Source organism: Rattus rattus, chromosome 2 (genome assembly GCF_011064425.1).
Source record: "Rattus rattus isolate New Zealand chromosome 2, Rrattus_CSIRO_v1, whole genome shotgun sequence".
Taxonomy (NCBI): Eukaryota; Metazoa; Chordata; class Mammalia; order Rodentia; family Muridae; genus Rattus; species Rattus rattus.
The window spans coordinates 198,722,817-198,743,567 of NC_046155.1; the positions used below are offsets into that span (position 1 = coordinate 198,722,817).

The window sequence follows — 20,751 nt, forward strand, 5'->3', positions numbered from 1 at the left end:
CAGCATCAGGATTTTAATCTGCACGAGTATGTGATAACCAATCCTATTAGCTAGCTTGACCTGGAAGGGACATGCATTGTTCTGATTGTAGCTTTAAGATGCATAACTAACCTGGACCCTTGGGGGCACCCAGAGACTGAATCACCAACCAGAGAGTGAGCATGGGCTGGACCTAGGCCCCACACACATGAGTAACAGAGGAGCAGTTTGTTCTTCAACTGGAACAGGACGGTTCCCCGAATTTGTTGCCTTCCTGCCTGCCTGGAGACCCTACTTCCCTAACTGAGCCACCTTGTCTGGCCTCAGTGGGAGAGGACTCACCTAGTCCTGAAGTGACTTGACATGTGTGTGTTTGGGATGGGGGGTGACTAAGGGGAAGCTCCCCCTTCTCAGAGGAGAAAAGGGGGTTGGAGGGGAGGATTTGTGTGAGGGGATACTGGAAGGTGAGGGAAGCTAATATTGGGATATAAAGTAAATAAATTAATTAATTAATAATCAAAGATGTGTCAAGATTGTGTATTACTTTGGGGGCTGCAGAAGGGACTCTAGCACCCTTTTCAAATGCCCTGCAGTGAGATTATCAAAAACAGAGAGAGGAACTATTCAGAGTTTATCTGCGAGAAGTCACCCCTGGGAAAGTCGTACAATGGGTCATACACGAACCATCGGGGTTGGGAGTATGACAAATGCCATAGTGCGAGGCCAAGTCTGTGATAAAAAGAAACTGTTTTGTCTCAATCCAGGGATGCTGTGCCTTATTACCTGACTTGTAGAAACTGAATCCAGATGTGCAGGATGAGCACTGTACAAAGACATCTGGATGGGGCATGTGTAGGGGCTAAGATCCAGTGCTGTGTCTCTTGCCAACCTCATGATGTGGGGCTATGTGCCCTTGAAGCCAGAGCCCATGGTTCTATATCTCTGAACTCAGTTTCTTCTTCTAATTCAGCCCATCCAAAAGACAACATTTTAAAACTTGTCCCAAGGCATCCTAGCCAGGAGCTAGCTCTGTTTCAGTCAGGGAGCTAGCATCTAAATAAAAGGCACATTCATTTTCCCTATCCCGCCCATTTTAGGACGTTTCTACTGTGTCTGACATTTAAACCTCAAACACCCATGTAAAACACAGCATCACCATGATGAAAACCATGCACTTCTCTTGAAGGTCTGTGGCTGTGCTAACTGAATGCATGAGGAACAAGATGCTTGCCAAGTTCTTCCGGGAGCGCCAGGAAACTCTGAAACATTCACTGCCCCTAGGGTCCTATCTCCTAAAACCAGTTCAGAGGATTCTCAAATATCATCTCCTTCTACATGTAAGTCTCAGCCTCTGCTAGGACATTTGTCAAGGGATGGGGTTTGGGGTGTGTATATTAAATTGGGCTTGGGGAGGGGGGCTTTACAACTGAACTGATTTTCTATTAGGAATCAGAGACGTGTATGCTGGGTCTTACAGCCCCACTGATGACAGGCACATGAAAGGTCACTTTAAACTTGGACAGTGACAGAGCTAAGGGATGGGTTGTGCTGGACAGGGTCAGTTTTCAGGCAGGGAGCTAGCATCTAAATAAAGAGATGGCTCAGATGTTGAGAGAACTGATTGCTCTATCAGAAGTCCTGAGTTCGGTTCCCAGCAACCACATAGTGGCTGTCAACCATCTAAAATGGGATCTGGTGCTCTCTTCTGGTACACAGGCATATATGCAGGCAATACGTAATAAATAAATGTTTTAAAATTTTCTTTAAAAAACCAAAGGAGATTTTTGAAATAAGATGCACCTAGATGTCAGATTCTCTTTCTCATCCTCTAATGAAGTTCGTAAACATGGGGAAAGTTTTATTGAAGATAATTTGTGATTTGCTTAGCTTTGCAGTGGGGAAACATGGAGCATTGGGCTTGAGATACTGAGCACTGTGGCAAGTCTGTCTGTCTGTCTGTCTGTCTCCAGACCCTATAGGCTCACTGGGGCTCATAGCCATTTAAAACAAACAAAGCAAAATAGTGTTATTTTGTATACCAGATTAGAACTCTTACCCTAAAGGGATTTTGGAGGTAGAGGCAGAAGGATTGAGACTTAGGTATCCCCTAGACACAGTGTTTGAGACTTTCCTATACTACAAAAGACTCTACTTCAGCCAGCCAACCAATCAATAAGCAAATAAATAAAAATTTGAAATACAAAAATTTTAACCCAGAGCCCCATTTTATCAGCATGCGTGGTATCTCTCCCATACAGGCACTAATCAGGCACAACCCTATCTCGCTTCCAAGATCAGATAAGATCAGGCATGTTCAGGGCAGTGTGACCATTGACTGAGTGTATTGTCTCTTTTGAAATGATTCTAGGTTTCTAATTGGGGCTATCATTTCTGGTTTGCTGAGTTCACATGTGTAAAATTTTATCAAAAATTTATCTACTTGCTTAAGAATTGGAAGAATTCTTGGAAGAATTTTCTGTTGTCTTATAAGACCACACTGGAAATCATTCCTTAACTTTTAAGTTAATTCCAAGGACCTTCTAGATTTAGTGGGATTAGTTTGCTAAATCAGTGTCCAGACAGTTGTTAAAAAGGGAAATCATCCCCAGAATACATCTCTTCTAAATTGTGTTAATGTGACATATAAGATATTGTCTCTTCTAGACAATATTTCCATCAAGAAAATAATCTAAGATCTCAGCTTCTGCAAGTAATCAAGTTCTTTACAAAAACTTAGTTGATATTTATAACTTGTATATACATAATTTGATTTTTATAAATGCCTATTGATAAAAGGAAAGGGGAAGAATGGAAACTAAACCAATACCAAATTAACTTCTTGTTTCCTTTGAAGTATTTTTGCTTTTACACATAGCTTAGAGTATCCTTCCATGATTCACATCAATTCAGGGTTGAACCACAGGTACGAATTCCCCACAGGACTATTCCCACAACTTCTCTGCCTGTTTATCACTTGACAAAATTGACTCTTAAAGTAAAAGAGGAGATTAATTCGGACCTTAATTTTATAGTACATTTTCCTAAGACGTTTTAATAGGCGGGCCTGAAAGTTGAGAAAGAAAATGTAGATTCTACCTACAGCCAAGCTAGATGAAAAACTTGAATATTCAATTTTTAACAGTGTTACTGTAAAGTAGGAGGATTAGTCCTTAGGATTATCCCAAAACCTCCAGTGTCTGCTCTTTAGATAGGCATGACAGATGTCATAAAGTATTTAATGGCCAACCTCTTACTTCTACAGATAACGTATCCTGTAGTGTCTACAGTGGATTGATTTCAGGTCCCTCCAAATACCGAACTCGGTAGATGCTCAAATCCCTTTACAAAATAACATAGAATGCCATAATGAAACCTATTCTTGTAGGTAGTATGTTTTTCAAAATAATAAAATCAGAGAATTATTTGCAAATAATTCACCTACTTTCCCCCATACATCAGGCTCTAAATAACCTCTAGGTTACTGATATTATCTAATATAATGTAAATGCTGTGTGTTCAGCTATTAAATTCATTGGGGAATATGATCTGCAGTGAGCATATATAGGTGGGTTTTTTTGTTTGTTTTTGTTTTGTTTTGACATTGCTCCCAAACAGTATGATATCTATCAATATCCTCAGGTAGATAAAGCTATTCTCAGTCTATTCTCATGGGTGTGGAACCCATGGCCATGGGAGCTCCCTGTATTTATGTAAGATTACTCTTTTTAAGAAGGTATTGCTTCGAACTAGTAAGCATTTATTGAGGCTAGAGGTGTAGCTTAGTGGTAGAACACTTTTCTGGCCCAAAATTTGGTCGCTAGTACCAAAAATAGGAAAAAGAATTTTCTGACAGCATTGATCTGTTTGGCACAGTGGAGAAGATAAGAAAGAAAGCAAAAGACTGGTGGTAACTCTGTTTGGAATCTTCAGGAGTCTGAGGGCTTAGCAGCAATAAATAATTATAACACAGGTTGTATCCTTTCTTCCCTCCTTGGGATTGTGAAACTCCATGGTAAGATGTATGGCAGTGCAAACTGCCCTGAAAGATTCATTTTTTTTTTTTTTTTTTTTTTGGTTCTTTTTTTTTTTGGAGCTGGGGACCCAACCCAGGGCCTTGTGCTTCCTAGGCAAGCGCCTACCACTGAGCTAAATCCCCAACCCCAAAGGTTCATTTCTTAAACCATGAACTCTTTCTGAATGACTGTTAGAAAAGCCCTCTGTTTTTTCTCCCTCTCTCCACCCCTTTTTCCATTCTTCCTCTCTGGCTGAATGCTGAGGATCAAATACAGGGTCTATACACACTGAACACACACTCTACCACTGAGCTTTGAACAGAATGTCCCTATGTACTTTTAAGGAATGTTTTTATATCTGCGTGGGGTTTGGTTGTTTGGTTGTTTGGTTAGTTAATTGGTTGTTGGTTGGTTATTTGGTTGATTGGTTGATTGGTTGGTTGGTTCCTTGGTTGGTTGGTTGGTTTTTTTGAGACAGGGTTTCTTTTTGTACCTCTGGCTATCCTGGAACTTGCTCTGTAGACCATGCTAGCCTTATGTTCAGATCTGCCTGCCTCTGGCTCCCAAGTGCTGGGATTAAAGGCCTGTACCCCTACCACTGGCTAGCTAAGCAATGTATTTTTAAAAGATTTTCATCTTTGAGAATGAGAACTATATTATTTAATACTCTCTTATGCTGGCCAACACTACAACTGCTATATCTCCATGTGGCTTATTGTAGGCTTTGTACACTTTATACTGGGACTGTAAGAAACTTTCATTATTCCTGCCCATTTTGTGATTTTTTTGAATGATGGCAATAGATAAATAAATGGTGTATGTGTGTTTATGTAGCTATGAAACCAAACATAGAGGATCCCTTTTGCCTCACTGAGTACATGAAAAAATTCTATAACAGGTTATTTTTTATGTTTTGAAAGGAAATAGAGAATCACCTTGATAAGGATACAGAAGGCTATGATGTTGTGCTGGATGCTATAGACACAATGCAGCGAGTGGCCTGGCACATCAACGACATGAAACGGAAGCATGAGCATGCTGTCCGCTTGCAGGTGAGCACACAGACAGCATCAGTACCAGACAGGTGCTCCGACACATTGCTGTTTTCCAATGTGTCAGATGATATATACTTTTCATATACTCAAGGCTGCATAAATAATATTCTTCGTTTATGATCCTCACCATAGTTCTCCCTGAAGATGGGTCGAATGTGGACAGTGTTAACTGTCTGTTAGAGTAGCTACATAGGACTATTACTTTTAAACTAATAGCTTCTTATAGCTCCTTTGATGAGTGATTAAATATGAGTCTCCTGGGGGCTTTATATCATTATGAATCAATAATTCTTGCTGAAAGCAATTTTCTCTAAACTATTTAAGGACTTCTAAAGCCCCTATTCTCTCTTACTAGTTTATACAAAATGGCGGCATACAGTGTAAGAGTAGTCTTAGGCCAGGCGACTTAATTGGGAGGCTGGAGTAGCTCCTTTGTATTTCACTTGAGACATGAGTGCCAAGCACATTGTTTTAGTCTCCTCAACTCTAAAATGTTAACAGTCCAGTGACAGGTTTGCTAAGGTTCATCCAGTACCAATATGAACCCTAAATTCTCAGGAACCTTTTCCCCCCTCAGGAACTTTTGATTATGTCCCTGCCTCCTCAAAGAAAAAAAAAAAAAAGAACCACTTAAATACTTGGGATTGGAGAGAGGGCTCAGTGATTAGGAACACTTGCTGCTCTTGCAGCGGGGAATCGGGTTCATTTCCTAGCATCCACACAGATGGAGACTTACAATTGTTCATAATTCCAGTTCCAGGAGCTCTGACACCATCTGAGGGCTCCATGAGCACAGGCTCACACATGATGTATGTATGGACGCAGAGGTAGTCAGGACACTCATACTGAGAGTAAAAATAAATCTTAAAAAAAGGAAAAAAGAAAGCACATAGCCAGGCAGTTCATTCCAAACTTGTTTGTGACCCTGCAAATAAGACAGAAAGATGCAGAGAGAATCCACCCAGTGTTCCAGTCAGGAAAGGATGCACCTTTCTCTTCGAAAGTCAGAAGAAAGTCTAGAGTCACCCTGTAAACAACCAGAGTTTGGTGTGATATCGAGCCTGTCCTGTGAGGCCTCAAAAGATCACAGCATTCTATTTCCAGGAGTTTCTGTTGTTGTTGTTGTTGTTCTTGTTCTTGTTGTTGTTCTTGTTGGTTGTTGTTGTTGTTGTTGTCTTCTAAGCATTAGCAAAAGTTTAATTGTTCAAGGTTTTTTTGTAACAAATATATTATCAGACATCTTTTATATCATCAAAACCAACCAAATGGCTAATTTTTCATGCTGTCTCAAGCTGTGTGACATTCTGAAGATCCTACTAAATCCTGTCTCAAACTTTACTCCATATACACCATTTCTATTTGTAGCCAACAAAGGTAATTTTGTTGGTTTGATTTTGTTCGGTAGTAAGATGAACCCAGGGGATTGCACAAAGTACACACTCTACCACTGAGCTACACACCCAGCTTCCCAAATGAAGACTTCTGCCATTTCGTGGCTTTTCTCAGGTGGTGCTTGTGAATATCTTCAGTTTTAAAGCGATGAAGTCAGCTTTCTTAAAATTTGATGTGCAACAAATCCTAAAGAGATGTCAATCATATCCCTAATTCATATTTTCTAAGTTCCACGGAGAGCACTAAAACAGTGGCAAAGACATGCCCACATCCTTTCTTGATAAACAAGAGAGGAGTCTATCTTAGATGACGCCATACTGCTGACTACCCCATGAAGCTTTAGAAAGGTCTAACTGCTGCTGCCACCGCCGGCTATGACACTGGACCATTCAGGAGTGACAGTAAGCAGCTGGCAGTTCAGCAACTAAAAGTTCAGTCCATTTTGGATAACCCTCGACTAATGGCCTCGCCCCATAAACACAGATATGTCAGTCACTGTCCTTGAGATCCAACAGCAGGCCACTGAGTGTATGATATCTTGCAGTTTGCCTGGTGTTCAGCTCTGAGAAATTTCACCTTTTTTTCTTTTTTCAGGAGATCCAGAGCTTGCTAACTAACTGGAAGGGGCCAGACCTTACCAGCTATGGGGAGCTGGTTCTTGAGGGAACCTTCCGCATCCAGAGGGCCAAAAATGAGAGGACACTCTTTCTCCTGGACAAGCTGCTACTCATCACAAAGAAGAGAGATGACACATTTACATACAAAGCTCACATCCTGGTGGGTCCTCGTGGGGGGCTGGCATGGCAAAGCCTGGGGGTGGCTGTTTCTGTTCCGTGTGTGCCTCACGCACTGTGCTCTCTCTGCTGCAGTGTGGCAACCTCATGCTTGTGGAGGTCATACCAAAAGAGCCTCTCAGCTTCAGTGTCTTCCACTACAAGAGCCCCAAGCTTCAGCACACCGTTCAGGTAACAGGCGGACCACTCCTGGGTCCCCAAACGGGAGAGGTGTGTCCAGACCCAGCCACCATCTCTAGGTTGCTTCAGGTCTCACTGTTTAAATCTCCCCCTGTAGGCCAAATCCCAGCAAGAAAAACGCCTCTGGATTCTGCACCTGAAGAGGCTGATTCTGGAGAACCACGCAGCGAAGATCCCAGCTAAGGTGAGAGAGAAAAGTCAGCCAGCACACCAAAATGTAGAGAGGGCCCAGACCCGAGCTAAGAGTCTGACAAGAAATACGGCCTAGTTTCACAATGGAGCCTGAAGTTCCACCACTCAGGAGGCCGAGTCACGAGGATGGCCAATTAAAACCCTGTCTGCAATAAGCATTTCAGAGGTTACATTGTCGTCGAATTGACAATAGGGAGTCAATGGCACCCACTAAAAACTAAAAACTAAAAACTAAAAATTAAATAAAACACACATACACACCCGTGTGTGTGTGAGTGTGTGTGTGTGTGTGTGTGTGTGTGTGTGTGTGTGTGCGTGTGTATGTGTGACAGAGAGAGAGAGAGAGAAAGATATAACTGAAAGACCATAAGGAAGCTTATAGAGAATAGGAACTACTGGGAACCCCCACCCCCCACTTCCCCAGGAGCCCTCAGCCTCCTGTGGTTGTGTTGGGTCCTATGGGAACAGGGCGGGTGGGGAACAAGCCCAGTTTGGTGGGGAAAGGAATTTACCAGCAGAGAGCCAGCTGCCCGCCTAACCCAGATCTGTTTGCTGGTGGCAGGGAAACAATAGTGTTGAAAGCCAGGTGGCCCGGGGACAGAAGGACAAAGTGTTCAGCTCTAGCCAGTGAGGACAGGAAGGAAATTACCTCCAGCTTTCTTGAAGTATGAGGAATGTCCTTATGAAGTTGGGGGTGGGTGGGGGTGAGCGGAACCAGGCTGAGATAACAAAGACACAAAAACAGAAGTGACACCCTGTTCACCAAACACAGCTGGTGTTGGGACAGGAGGGCCAGGAAGTAGGGCAGGAGTGAGGCTGGGGAAGTGGGAGGTGCCTGAGTAACCTATGAAGCAGAGCACAAGGCGCATATGCAAGACGGGTCACCCAGGCAACGGGAACAGATGTCACCCTCTGAGACTGTGCTTGAGTTGTGGAAGAGCTCTGGGTTGGGAGTTAGCCAGACAGTTAGGTGGGAGCAGAGAAGCATCTGGCAGAGTGAATAAAGGTGGAAATTCAGGTTCTAGCAGCCCAGGATTAGGAGGAGTGGCAGTGATTGAGGCCCTACAGTTTGGCAACACAGCCCACAAGAATGTATAAAGGAAACAAGGTTTCTCTTCTGTGAGGAGAAGGGGAAGGGGGAAGGGGGAAGGAGCAGTGATGGCAGGAAGGGAGGGAGAGGAAGAGGAAGGGGAGGGGGCTTTGATTGAGATGTCAAGTGGATTTTTAAAAAATTATTGGGAGAAAAAGACAAGGAGTCTTGGGAATTCCAGCAAGTCACCTGCTGGGGGAGAGGCACTTGGAACCAGAGAGACCGGTAGAGACCAGTAGGATTACAGTAAAGAGCAGGAGAGGACAATGATGACGAAGGAGGGGACAAACAGATGCAGGGTGTGGGTTTGACAGCCAGGATATTTGCAGTGGGTTGAAAGAAATTAGAGAACAGGCTGATGCGGACCCCACCCCCCAACCCCACAAAGTTCAAAATGGTGCAGTTTAGAGAACAACTCATCAAAGCAAGTCTCTCTATCTGGGTGAAAGACACAGTGTAGGTTTCTGAGCTGTCTGGGGAGACTAGGAGGCAAGAGGATGTGGAAGGGCGGTTTGTCAGGGGAGGTGGAAGAAATAGGACCCATAAACATAGGGATAGTAGAGGCCAGACTTGGAAGGAGTCTGGAGGGCAACGCTGAGGGGAATTAGGAAATCATGAAGGGTCAGAGACACTGCTGTGAGTGATGACGCAGGAATAGGGTTGTCCTTGAAAGTGGAGAGGGTCAGATTCCATGCAAAGGAAGTCTGTCACCGGAGGTGACTCAGGTCCCTTCTGGAAGACGACAAAGACCTGCCTGGGGCTGCTACATGAATCAGTCTGGCGTCATAACAAACCACTTAGCAGTATGGGAACTGCCCTAAGAGAGTATGGCATACAGGATTCCTCTGTGGGAAGGGGGCAGGTGGAGCTGGGGAACAGAGAACTGTGCACGCTCATGAGCCTAGAGCTGCAGTGACTATGAGCAGGGAAAAGAGACTTCTGGTCTGTGGTCAGCCGGTTCTGCAGGAAATATGGAATCTGTAGTTGAAGACGGTTCCTGGTACCCTATCTGGGAAGCAGGGCAATTCTGGTGCGTTCATGTTCTGGGATGGCCTTATTACCAGGCTGCTGCTGTGGAGTAGAGGAAACAGTTATTATAGATAAAGTAGCAACAGACTAAAATGGAGGGGTGAGTGGCCATCCATGAGGATGGTGGCATGTCTATGATGAGATCAGGAGGAGGGAAGTAGGACAGGAAGTGACATCAAGGTCATAAGAGTGGTACTGATGGGAAAAATCGGAAGGAATTCTGGGAAAGGAGAGTTTTGCCTTTGGTTGGCTGGTTGGTTGGTTGGTTGGTTGGTTGGTTGGTTGGTTGGTTGGTTGGTTGGTTGTTGGTTGAGACAGGGTCTCACTATATAACACAGGCAAGCCTTGAACTTGGAACCCCCTGCTTTGCCTGTTGAGTGCTGGGATCACATGTGTACCCTGTATGCCCAGCTTACTTACCTTCTACATAGTTTGAAAAGATTTCCAGGCTGGTCTCTAGAGTCTGTGCCAGTCGTGGTTTTATGTTCAGGAAATGATTGTGCAGATAGGTGTGTGCTTGGACTCAGGTGTGAATTTCACTTTATCAACTGTTGTGGCATAGAAGGGAGCTCATGCAGAAGAGTGGTCACCTTCTTTTATGGTTACTCAGAGGCAATACCCTTCTGCACGATGGCACTGTGTCTTTGATATGCCCCACCCACTGTTCACAAGAATCCTGGGAAAATCAAATTGCTTAATTAGATTCTGAAAGGCAATTATAGTCAATTATCAAACGAGACAGATCACTTGCCTACCTGCCCTCTTCCTTCCATTCTATGTATTCCTGGTGGGTTTCCCTTAGTGCTTAAAACAATTAATACAGCCACAATAAAATTATTCTTTTTTATCCTAGTTATTAGTCCATTTAGAATCTAAAATGGATTTTAATTTACAACATATTTAACACATACACATTGCGAAAAGTATACTGCATTCTTATTTCACACTCAGTAAAATATCTCAGAGGTGGATTATGTTCTTCCTCTGATAGAAATAAAATCAGGGTTCAGAAAGAGGAACTAAATTGTCCATGTTTTACAATTAGTGTGTATGGCCTAACTCAGATTCAGACCCAATCATTTGACTTCAAGGAGCCTCTAAATATATTTCTCCCACTAGAAATTAAAACAGACTTAATATATTTTATCCACTATAATGTTAAAAGTAATTCTTTGCTCTATTTAAGTACAGTTATTAAATGAAAGTTTTTTTTTTAAGATCTTTCATCAAGGCTACTCAATTGTTTTCTTAAGGTTTTCCAAATGTATTTATTTCTGTGAAATCAAACAAATGTGTAATAGGACACTTTAAACAACCAGACCTGTATACCCCATCCTGTAATGTCAATACAATCTCTGATGAGTCACTGAGTTCTGCCAACCTCTAGCCAGACCTCTAGCTCCCTAGTGGTCCTTGGCTGACACCCAGTGGACAACATGGAAAGAGTTCTTTTCTGAAGTAATTTACAAGACTTGAGGGGATTAAGCCTTCTTATGGAATAGCTTTGTTAAAGGAATTTCTTGGAACTTGTCACATGCCCCATTTATATACATACTGAGCCAAATTAATTGAGCATAAAGATGAAGTAAGTGCTTTTATGTGTTAAATGTTAAAATTGGACTTAGCCACTTTCCAGAGATCAAGCTGTCATTTGAGTTTGAAATTAATTCCAGCTATGACCTCAGTATAAAATAGGAAGATAAGTATATGAAGTAGAAAACTATTTTCCTCAAAATTAAAGTGACTATTACTGTTTTATTTTCCTGTCTGTGACTCCATTTTTTTAAATTCTGATTACCTTTCAGGCCAAATAGTTTTACATGATATCGCAGACTGCAGCAAATTAGAAACAAAATCATTTTAGTTAATATAACAGCGTATGTCAATTAAATTATATTACCCTTGGGGAAAATGTAAACAGCATTGGAAAGGAAGAAACATCAACTCAACTGATTTCCTCCCCTGAATCAATTGGTAAAATGATGGGTTAAGACAACCTGTCTATGTCTAAGCATTAGCAACATATAGCAACAAACCTCAAAGCATTCTGGGTAGAAGTGCCAAGTGTGTGGAGAGAGGAAGCCTCAGGCATTGGGCTCTATTCCCCAGAAGGGTAGAGATAGGGGCTGTGCCTGTGCATGACAGTTGATCCTAATGGCACTGGGAAAAGTGGGTCCTGTTACCCCCCCACACACACACCTTACAGCTGAGAAAACTAATCCCGAGAGGTGAGAGAGCTGCCCCCACGGGTTGCTCTTAGACACAAATGATTAAACTGCAAGTGTACGTAGTATGCTCCGGGTTGTTTCTGCTTTTGCTTTTACTCCTCTAAACAATACAGCATAAAGCTTATCTATAAGGCCTTTACCTGGGGGGTATTATAAGTAATCTAGAGCCAATTTAAAGTTTATAGGAAGACATGTACAAGTGCTGTATAAATGCTGTATCTCTCTATAGAAGACTTGGGTATCACAGTCTTGTTCTTGCCTCGTTGCTGTGATTCCCTGAGGAAAGAAGCAGCTTAGGGAGCGCGGGTTTGTTTCAGCTCACAGTTCCAAGTTACACTTCATCATAACAGGAACATCAAGGCAGGAACTTAAAGCCAGTAGTCACATTATATCCAAAGTCCAGAGCAAAGAGAAATTAGTACCTGTGGGCTACTACTAGCTCACTGTCTCTGGAGTAATTAAGAACACAGCCCCAGGGTTATGACACATACCAATTGGTTTTCCCATACCAATTAACAAAATTAAGATACCCACCCCCAGATATGCATACAGGTCAACTTGATCTATGCCAGAGAGTCTCAACCTGTAAGCCAAGACCCTTTGTGGGGTCAAATGACCCTTTCACAGAGGTCACAGATCAGATATCCTGCATACCAGATATTTACAATATGATTTTTAACAGTAGAAAAATTATAGTTATGAAGTAGCAACAAAAATATGTTATGTTTGGGGACCACCACAGCAGGAGGAACTGCATTAAAGAGTTGAAGCATTAGGGAGTCTTTCATTGAGACTCTGTTCCCAAGTGAGACTAAATTGTGTCAAAGTAACAGTTAAAACTAACCATCAAGTCTTTGCTGTAGTGGATCAAGTGGACAGCATATGCTAATCCTCATCAGGATAATCTTTGAATCTCCTGAACTATGTATTAATGCCTAAAAGAAATAGTGAGGGTTTTGGGGTTTTCTTTTTCTCTAAAATCCATTTATTTAGGTATGATAAGATCTCCGTCACACTTGGTCATTTAAAAAATTAGTGGGAGGAAAAACAAATTAATTCTATCTACATTTTCTCTCTTTCAGGCCAAGCAAGCAATTCTTGAAATGGATGCTATCCGTAAGTTTGTTGTTGTTGTTGTATTTTGTGTTGTGTTATGTTGTTGTTTCCTTAGTATTCTTTGAGATACTGTTGTTCATTTGTGACCATTCCATTCTCTGTTTCAAAGCCCATACATTGTCATTTATAAGACACTAGCAGCAGTCCACCCTGCCTTAGCAGCTGGAGCAGACATGACCATCCCTTCCTAAGACACTCATTTGTTTCTGCTCTGAGTCTCTGGTTTACCTGTGGGGCACTGGATGGCTAGCCTCACTTCTGGTTTCTGTAGATCCTAACACTGTCAGAGCTGCCTCCACAAAGGGCCCAGCTTTACAACATACAGTTCATTTATCCTTTTATCCACTCATTAAAAAAACAAAAGTCCCTTTTGATTATTTACAAGAACAGCGAAACACTTGTGTTTTACTGGTATTTCTGATGTAGCACCAAATTCTGAAAATTCCAGCCACCCTGTACAGTCACTACCCTTCACATGCTCCTGTGGTTCTCTTGGCAGACCATCCAGGCTTCTGTTACGATCCTAAGGGAGAGATGAAGACACCATGTGGTTCAGCACCACAGCGGCTGAGGCGGAAGTCAGGTAAGCAGGATGTTATCATCAAACTGTAATGCCCAGAGGAACAGGAAGTGAGTACTTTCTAACCGATAGGCATTTTCCGGCTGCTTGTTGTGTGAATACAACCAAGGCTACCATTAAAAAGATAAACAAAACAAAACCAAAACAAAAAAACCTCTCTAGCTTTTCTTTAAAACTCCTCTCTACTTAATTTTCTCCTAATGAATATAAAATATGTCAACCAGCCAGGTGTGATGACTCTGCCTTTTGTCCCAGGCAGAGGCAGGCAGATCTCAATGAATTGGATGCCAGTCTGATGCTATATAGTAAGTTCTGGGCCAGACAGAGCTCCACAGTGAGACTCTGTCACAGGCAGACAGCTGCTTTATACAGCACCTTGCCAATGACAAATACCCCCTTAAGGCCTGTTTGCTGTTGCTGATGGAAAGTATACCTTGTGATTGACACATACAGCATCTTCAAGCTTACCATTTTGATATGTGTTTGCTAAGTCAGATGTCATGTCACATGTCATATTCTCTTAACTCTCAGATTTTGGTTTTATATGATGCTTACCAAGTCCATTTTCCCCTTTACTGTAGGTAAGGAATGCTAGGGTAGATAATGCCTAAGATTTCTGCTTTTAAGGCCCTTTGTGAAGGAGACCAAAAAAAAAAAAAAAATTAAGGCGTAAACAACAGTCTCTTTGATAAAGCTTTGGCATGTGTGGATAGAAAAGAGAGTGGAAAGATAGAAGAGAGAGATTCCAGGAAGAAGAAAGATTTCACAAAGCCAAAGGCTGGTAAATACCCTTGACAGAATGTGAGGGCAAGGCAGGTAGAGCTGAGATCATCCAAGCACAGCCCTGGGACCTGAACCAGCAGCCCTTGGGACAGACAGGATACACCTGCAGTTCTGCCTGGCTGGAGTGAGGGAAGGAGCTGAGGTGGAAGAAGATGAGGCACGGTAGAAAGATGAGGATGGAAGGCTGCAGATAGGAGTCTGACCATGAAGACTCAGCAGGCCGTGCATGAGTAAATACAGCAACTCGATGGAGACCAGCAGCCCTGCTGGTCAGGAGAAGTGACAAAGGCCTGGAAGCAGAACAGTGACTTGCATCAGGTTTAGGGATGCGGAGTGGTAACTTTTAGTGAGCTAGTGCATCCATTGGGGGAAACCAGAGAAGTTGAGAATGGCATCACGGTCACTAGCTTGATAAACTGGCAGCAAATAGAGGTGAAAGTTCAAGAGGAAGAAGTGAGCTCTGACTGGGAGGAGCAAGCTGGCATAGCCAAGGCATGAGTAAGCTGTGCAGCCTAGAACATAACACCCAGTTACCAGCTGAGAAGCTGCAGTGGGAGCTGAGGGAGGGAGTCCTTCCAGAGGGTGGTGAATTGGTACAGTAGCACCTGCTCTTTCCTTCTGACTCCTGACCCTTTAGAGTTTATCTAGCCACTTCAGCAGGGTGAATGGCTGGTACCTGAGTATCCCTGACCACTGAGAATTTGGATAAATTCAACAGAGCTTTAATACAGCTCAGGGCTGTGGATGTTGCTCCATTGACAGTGTGCTTGCCTAATATGCACGAAGCCCCGGGTTCCTTCCCCAGCTCCACATAGGTGGGGCTCATGCCTGCAATCTTCAGGTCTGTAATCTCTGTACTGGGGAAATGGAGGCAGGAGCGTTGGGAGTTCAAGGTCATCCTCAGCTTCTTAGCAAGTTCAAGACCAGCCTGAGATGCATGAGATCTGTCTAAAACAAAAGGGAACTGTCTAGAACTCTTAAAACATCAATAAGATACTAATTTATTTATGAGGGGAAATATTGATTTGCAAATGATGGTGGCTTTGCTCTCTCCTCAGAGCCTTCCTCTCGATCACACAAAGTGTTGAAGACCAGTGGTAAGTCCAAAAATAGTTACATTTTTCACTCTCATTAATTCTGAGTCAAACGTAACAGAAGAAAATTGTGCGTTAGGTGCATTGTAGATTGGTGAATTCGTTAGCCCGACTGCAGGAAGATTAGCTATGTCTGTAAGCAAAAGAGTCTTTGCAAACAGTCAATTGATGCAATCTGATCTGACAGACATAATTACCATCTATCAGAAAAACAGAAATACTATCAACAAAAACAAGAGGGAAAAACCCCTTAAATGTATATATTTAATATATATGCTATATATGTCTAAGCACATACACATGCTCCAGCTTCACAGAAGAAACAAAGCACCAATAAAATTTAAAATTTGAAACATCATCTGCATCCATAATTAGAAAAAACATTCATTTAAATGAGAGAAATAGAGGCAAGGAAGCTATGAATTTGACCAAAAGATACTGCAAAACTCTTGAGGAGGAGGGTAAATTTTTACAGCTTGTTCTAAGAAAATTTAGTAATTCCCATGTGTGTTCAAAGCGGGCATTTGCCTTTGACTCAACAATTTGACCTCTAGGCCCATATAGATGTGTCAGCAAGTATGACTAGAACCCTGCCTGGACTCTTCACAAGTCGGGAGAGTCTCACAAGGGGCTAGGCCTTGGTATGGTGGAGGCCAAGTCTCATTCCACATGCTCAGAGCACTTGGTATCACTCTTGTGTTCCTCCTGGTACAGAACAGTAACTGCAGAAACTATCACTATATGATGGTCATCCTCAGCTTCATAACAAGTTCAAGGCCAGCCTGAGGTACACCAGACCATGGCTAAAAACAAAAGGAAATAATGTTTCTTCTTCTTTTCTATATAATTTAAACTACCTAGCTCTTTTTAATTTTATCTGCACTGGTGTTTGTCTACACCTATGTCTGTGTGAGGGTGTTGGAACCCCTTGAATGGAGTTACAGACTATGAATTGCCATGTGGGTGGTGGGAATTGACCCTGGATCCTCTGGGAAAGTAACCAATGCTCTGAACCATTGAGCCATCTCTCCACTCCCCTGTAGAGCTCTTAAGATGTGAATAAACTACTAGTTCTGTACAAGGAATACTTGACTTGGTGGGGTTTTTTGCGACATTTTAATAGCGCAGCATAAAATGTCTATCTAGTAGGAAGTGGTCTGTTTATGCACATGATAGGATGTTCTGTTGTTAAAAGTCAGTCTCTATCTACTACCAAATGCCTATAGATTTAGCAGAAAATATATTGAGGTGTATTGCATCTTTATTTAAAAACAAACAGAGCAACTGTGCCTTGCAATAAGCTGGAGAGAGTAGTTGTGGGATCCAGAAAGATGAGCTGAACTGTCCCACTATAGAGATGGTTTTCAACCTGTGGGTCATGACCGTCTTGGTGCCCTATCTCCAAAGATATCTCCATTATGATTTACAACACTTAAAAAATTACAGTCATGAAGTAGCAGTGAGAATAATGCCATAGAGGGTATGGGGGTCATCACCACAATATGAGGAACTGTATCAAAGAGTCACAACATTAGAAAGGTTGTGAACCTCTGCTCTAGGAGGAGGAATTTGTGGGGAAAGAAGTCCTTTTTATAAGTTTGCATAACTAAACAACTCTTAAAGGTGAAATTTGTATCATTGGGGTATCTATAAAATACAGGCATGAATCCCTCTCAATGACACGGCCAAGGAGACCTGTGGATAAAGACTTCATCTTCATTTAAAACCCCCAAATGTCTAAAAACCAACAGAAGCCTCCTTGCATCTACAGGGGACTCCCATGGCCTATGGCATGGGTTTTCTTTTCTATGTTTTTGTTGGGAAGTTTAGGGACCTATTTACCATGAGCTGTTGCCCTCGGGGATGCAGGAGACAGCTTTGGCTCTTAATGTAAAGTGGTCCTGCAGTGGGAAAGGATGTAGAACAGATACATGAGGGACCCAAAAGGCTCAACGCTCTTAAGTCTCAATTAGTAGCAATACATATACAAGCCATGTAAGAATATGAGTGCTTACCTATGTATGGGATAAACTTTAAATTCTCAAACTTAAAACATTTGTATTTACTTTTCAGAAACCGCACAAGATATCCAGAAGGTAAGCACAGCCACATTTCTCCTGAAGGGCTCGCTGTGGGCGCCTTTCACCTTAGCGTCTATCCTTATTGGTCAGGCCCAGCCTAAAGTGTCAACATTTACTTTCCATTTTGACATTCTTATTCAACTTGCATGTTTATCCTTGATTTAAGGGAAAACTAATTCTTTTCAACTTATTCCCTCCCTGTCGCACCTCTTTCAATTCAGGAATTTCTACCCACCTATCCCTATGGCTCACCTCTCTCCTTAGAAGCTGTGCCCACCCTTAGGAAGTAACCCTTGGGTAAAGCTAGTATGATTGGTCTATTACCTCTGTTCATGTTAAAGCCAGCCCCTGACCTCCTAGGTATAGCTCCCTTCCCAAAGCACTGGCTCAGGTGACCTCTTGAATATGGTCCTAAGGCAGGTTCAGTAGCGCCCAAAATCCCTGCTACTTGGGAAACAGAGGCAGGAAGAGTACATGAATCCAGGAGTTTAAGATCAGCCTGGGCAACATACTGAAACTCATCTCAAAAAAAAGAAAAAAACAAAAAACAAATATATATATTTATATTCCTTCTGCTGATATAGCAAGTATGATGCGTAGAATACAATAAACCTTTGCTACACCAAGTTGTATCCGTCAGGGCTTGTATTCCTCCGACAAAAGATTAGGAGGTGGGAAACATTCCCTAGTAGAGCTGCGCTTGCAACCTAGCATGTCAGAAGTGCTGAGTTAAAATCTTACCAGAAGAGCTGGAGCGATGGCTCAGAGGTTAAGAGCACTGGCTGGTCTTCCAAAGGTCCTGAGTTCAATTCCCAACAACCACATGGTGGCTCATGACCATCTGTAATGAGATCTGGTGCCTTCTTCTGGCAAACAGGCATACATGCGGGTAGAATATTGTATACATAATAAATATAAATCTTAAAAAAAATCTCACCACTAAAGAAAAAGAAAATAGTTTAGTCCTATTGAAAGCTATGTGCCCAGATTTATCACTTGGAAAGAGGAGCTGTGAGTATCCTGACTTGAGTGACCACTGGTGTTCCTAGGGTATTTATTGTAGTTTCTTATGTAAAAGCTAAGGATCTGTCCTCCTTATCCAAGAGGGCATGGGCCTGGCAATCTCTCCTCCAAATCCCTTCTACATTATGGTTTAGTCCAAGGACAGAATGAGCTTGTTTATAAAGGCTGTTGGGGGGATTGTGGGGGGTGGCTGTTTTCTCATTTTAAAACCCTAGCACTTGGGAATCAGAGGCAGGAGCATATCAGTGAGTTGAAGTGAAGTCTGGCCTACAAAGTGAGTTCCAGGCTAGCCAGGGCTACACAATGAGACTCTGTCTCAAAAAGCAAAAGCAAAAACAATAACAAAAATAACAACAACAACAACAAAAGAAACCCTACTTCAAATTGTCTAAAAATCAGCTTTAACTTCTGAGGTGATTTCAGTGGCTCTAAGATGGACTCATTTTTTTTTTCAGATACTCTTGGTTTTCATTTGGAAACATTTGAAACGTTGTAACTTTATTGATTCATCATTATAAAACCTATTTTCTGAGCTCTGCTTAAATTGGGTCAGTGAAGAAGGTACCCTGCCCTTCCATGTAGCTGTGGTAATCCTGGAGCCGAGGCTCTCTCAGTACCTAAGTAAATGCTAAAAGTAAAGCTTTTCCATCTCCGGAACTTTCCAACAATGCTCAACAAAGTCCAGCCAGGAAAGTCCACTTAGGAACTGCTACACTATATGAAGACAAAAGCAACAAGGAAAAGCAAAACAAAACAAAAACTACCAGTGTGTTGCTTCAGTAGCAAAATTCCATCTCCTAACAATAATGTGCTGAGTGTAAGAACAGACAGACCTGTTACTTAATAACAGTTGGGTATTTTTTCCAGAATATATATCCTGGACCCTTCATCCTCTGTCTACAGTGACTAAGCTTGGGTTAAGACCTGGATTCAATCTACTTTTGCCATTTATAAACACTTCTTGCTAGCTATTTAACATTACCAGGATCTAGCTTTCTACTTTATAATATTATTATCAAGACTTACTATGATAATATAAATTTTTTAGAATTATTTATTACACACACACACACACACACACACACACACACACACACACACACACACACACAGTAGCTATCTTCAGACCCACCAGAAGAGGGCATCAGATCCCATTAAAGATAGTCAAGAGCCACCATGTGGTTGCTAGGAATTGAACTCAGGACCTCTAGAAAAGCAGTCAGTTCTCTTAACCACTGAGCCATCTCTCCAGCCCTATAATATAATTTTTAAAGATGCTTAATACAATATTTGGTAAAAGGTAAATGTATCCACCATAAATGATAGCTGTTATCAAGTTAATAAACACCCAAAGTAAACTTTGTGGAAAAGCAAAGAAAAAAAAGGTCACTTTGGTCCTGGTAAAGGTTTCTGGCTTATATTCTATGCTGTGACCAACAAGACATTTATTATTTTTTAATCTTAGAACCTCATCAGGTCTCTGAATGACATATTGGACACAACGTTTTAGCTTCAAAAAACACTGCCATCTTCGTTCATTTTAGGTGTTATTAAGATACAGAGTAACATCAGGTTTCCTAGTAACCCAAACCTCTGGGACTTCTGGGGATGGACAAGCTCCAGAATCATTTTTGGTGCAAAAAACAAAGCAATTTTGTTAGGCCTTCAAAGGCTGTCATGACTTAATGAGTGAATATTAACTCAGCTCCATTATAAGTAGCTTCTGGGTCCCTGTCTTTTACAAGCATCATCTCAGGAAAAGATGTTAAAATGTCAGATAAAAATATTTATAAAGGCAATAAAATGATACACAGATATTTTCTGTGTGTGAAATTTTATTTTAAAAGATTAAGTGATTAATTAATTATTAAATGATTAATTTTACATTTTAAAGTTTTAATAGAAAAACATTAGGAGACGTTTTACTTCTGTACTACCTACTCCTACCTTTCCTGTTGTGCTTTCTGCTACTACAGACTGACAAGTGATAAGCAGGCCTTGCTAATCTGATGTTTCCAGTAGGTTACTTGTAGGGCTTTAGTCAGAAACATGTCTCTCTGTGGTCCTATTTAGTTTGAACAAGCTGTAACTACTTCAGCTCCTTGAAGCTAGTTCTTCTGTG

At 41.9% G+C, this 20,751-nt stretch overlaps 1 protein-coding gene across 1 annotated transcript in view; it reads left to right on the plus strand.

The window, feature by feature from the left end:
• Plekhg1 (pleckstrin homology and RhoGEF domain containing G1) overlaps positions 1 to 20,751 on the plus strand; it is a 197,319-nt gene that overhangs the window by 166,176 nt on the left and 10,392 nt on the right. The window contains exons 6-14 of the mRNA XM_032894795.1: positions 1,166 to 1,316; positions 4,913 to 5,044; positions 7,034 to 7,216; positions 7,309 to 7,404; positions 7,511 to 7,597; positions 13,035 to 13,068; positions 13,568 to 13,651; positions 15,490 to 15,528; positions 17,599 to 17,621. Of these exons, the coding sequence (XP_032750686.1) occupies positions 1,166 to 1,316; positions 4,913 to 5,044; positions 7,034 to 7,216; positions 7,309 to 7,404; positions 7,511 to 7,597; positions 13,035 to 13,068; positions 13,568 to 13,651; positions 15,490 to 15,528; positions 17,599 to 17,621 (829 nt within the window). The remainder of the gene's footprint in view (positions 1 to 1,165; positions 1,317 to 4,912; positions 5,045 to 7,033; positions 7,217 to 7,308; positions 7,405 to 7,510; positions 7,598 to 13,034; positions 13,069 to 13,567; positions 13,652 to 15,489; positions 15,529 to 17,598; positions 17,622 to 20,751) is intronic.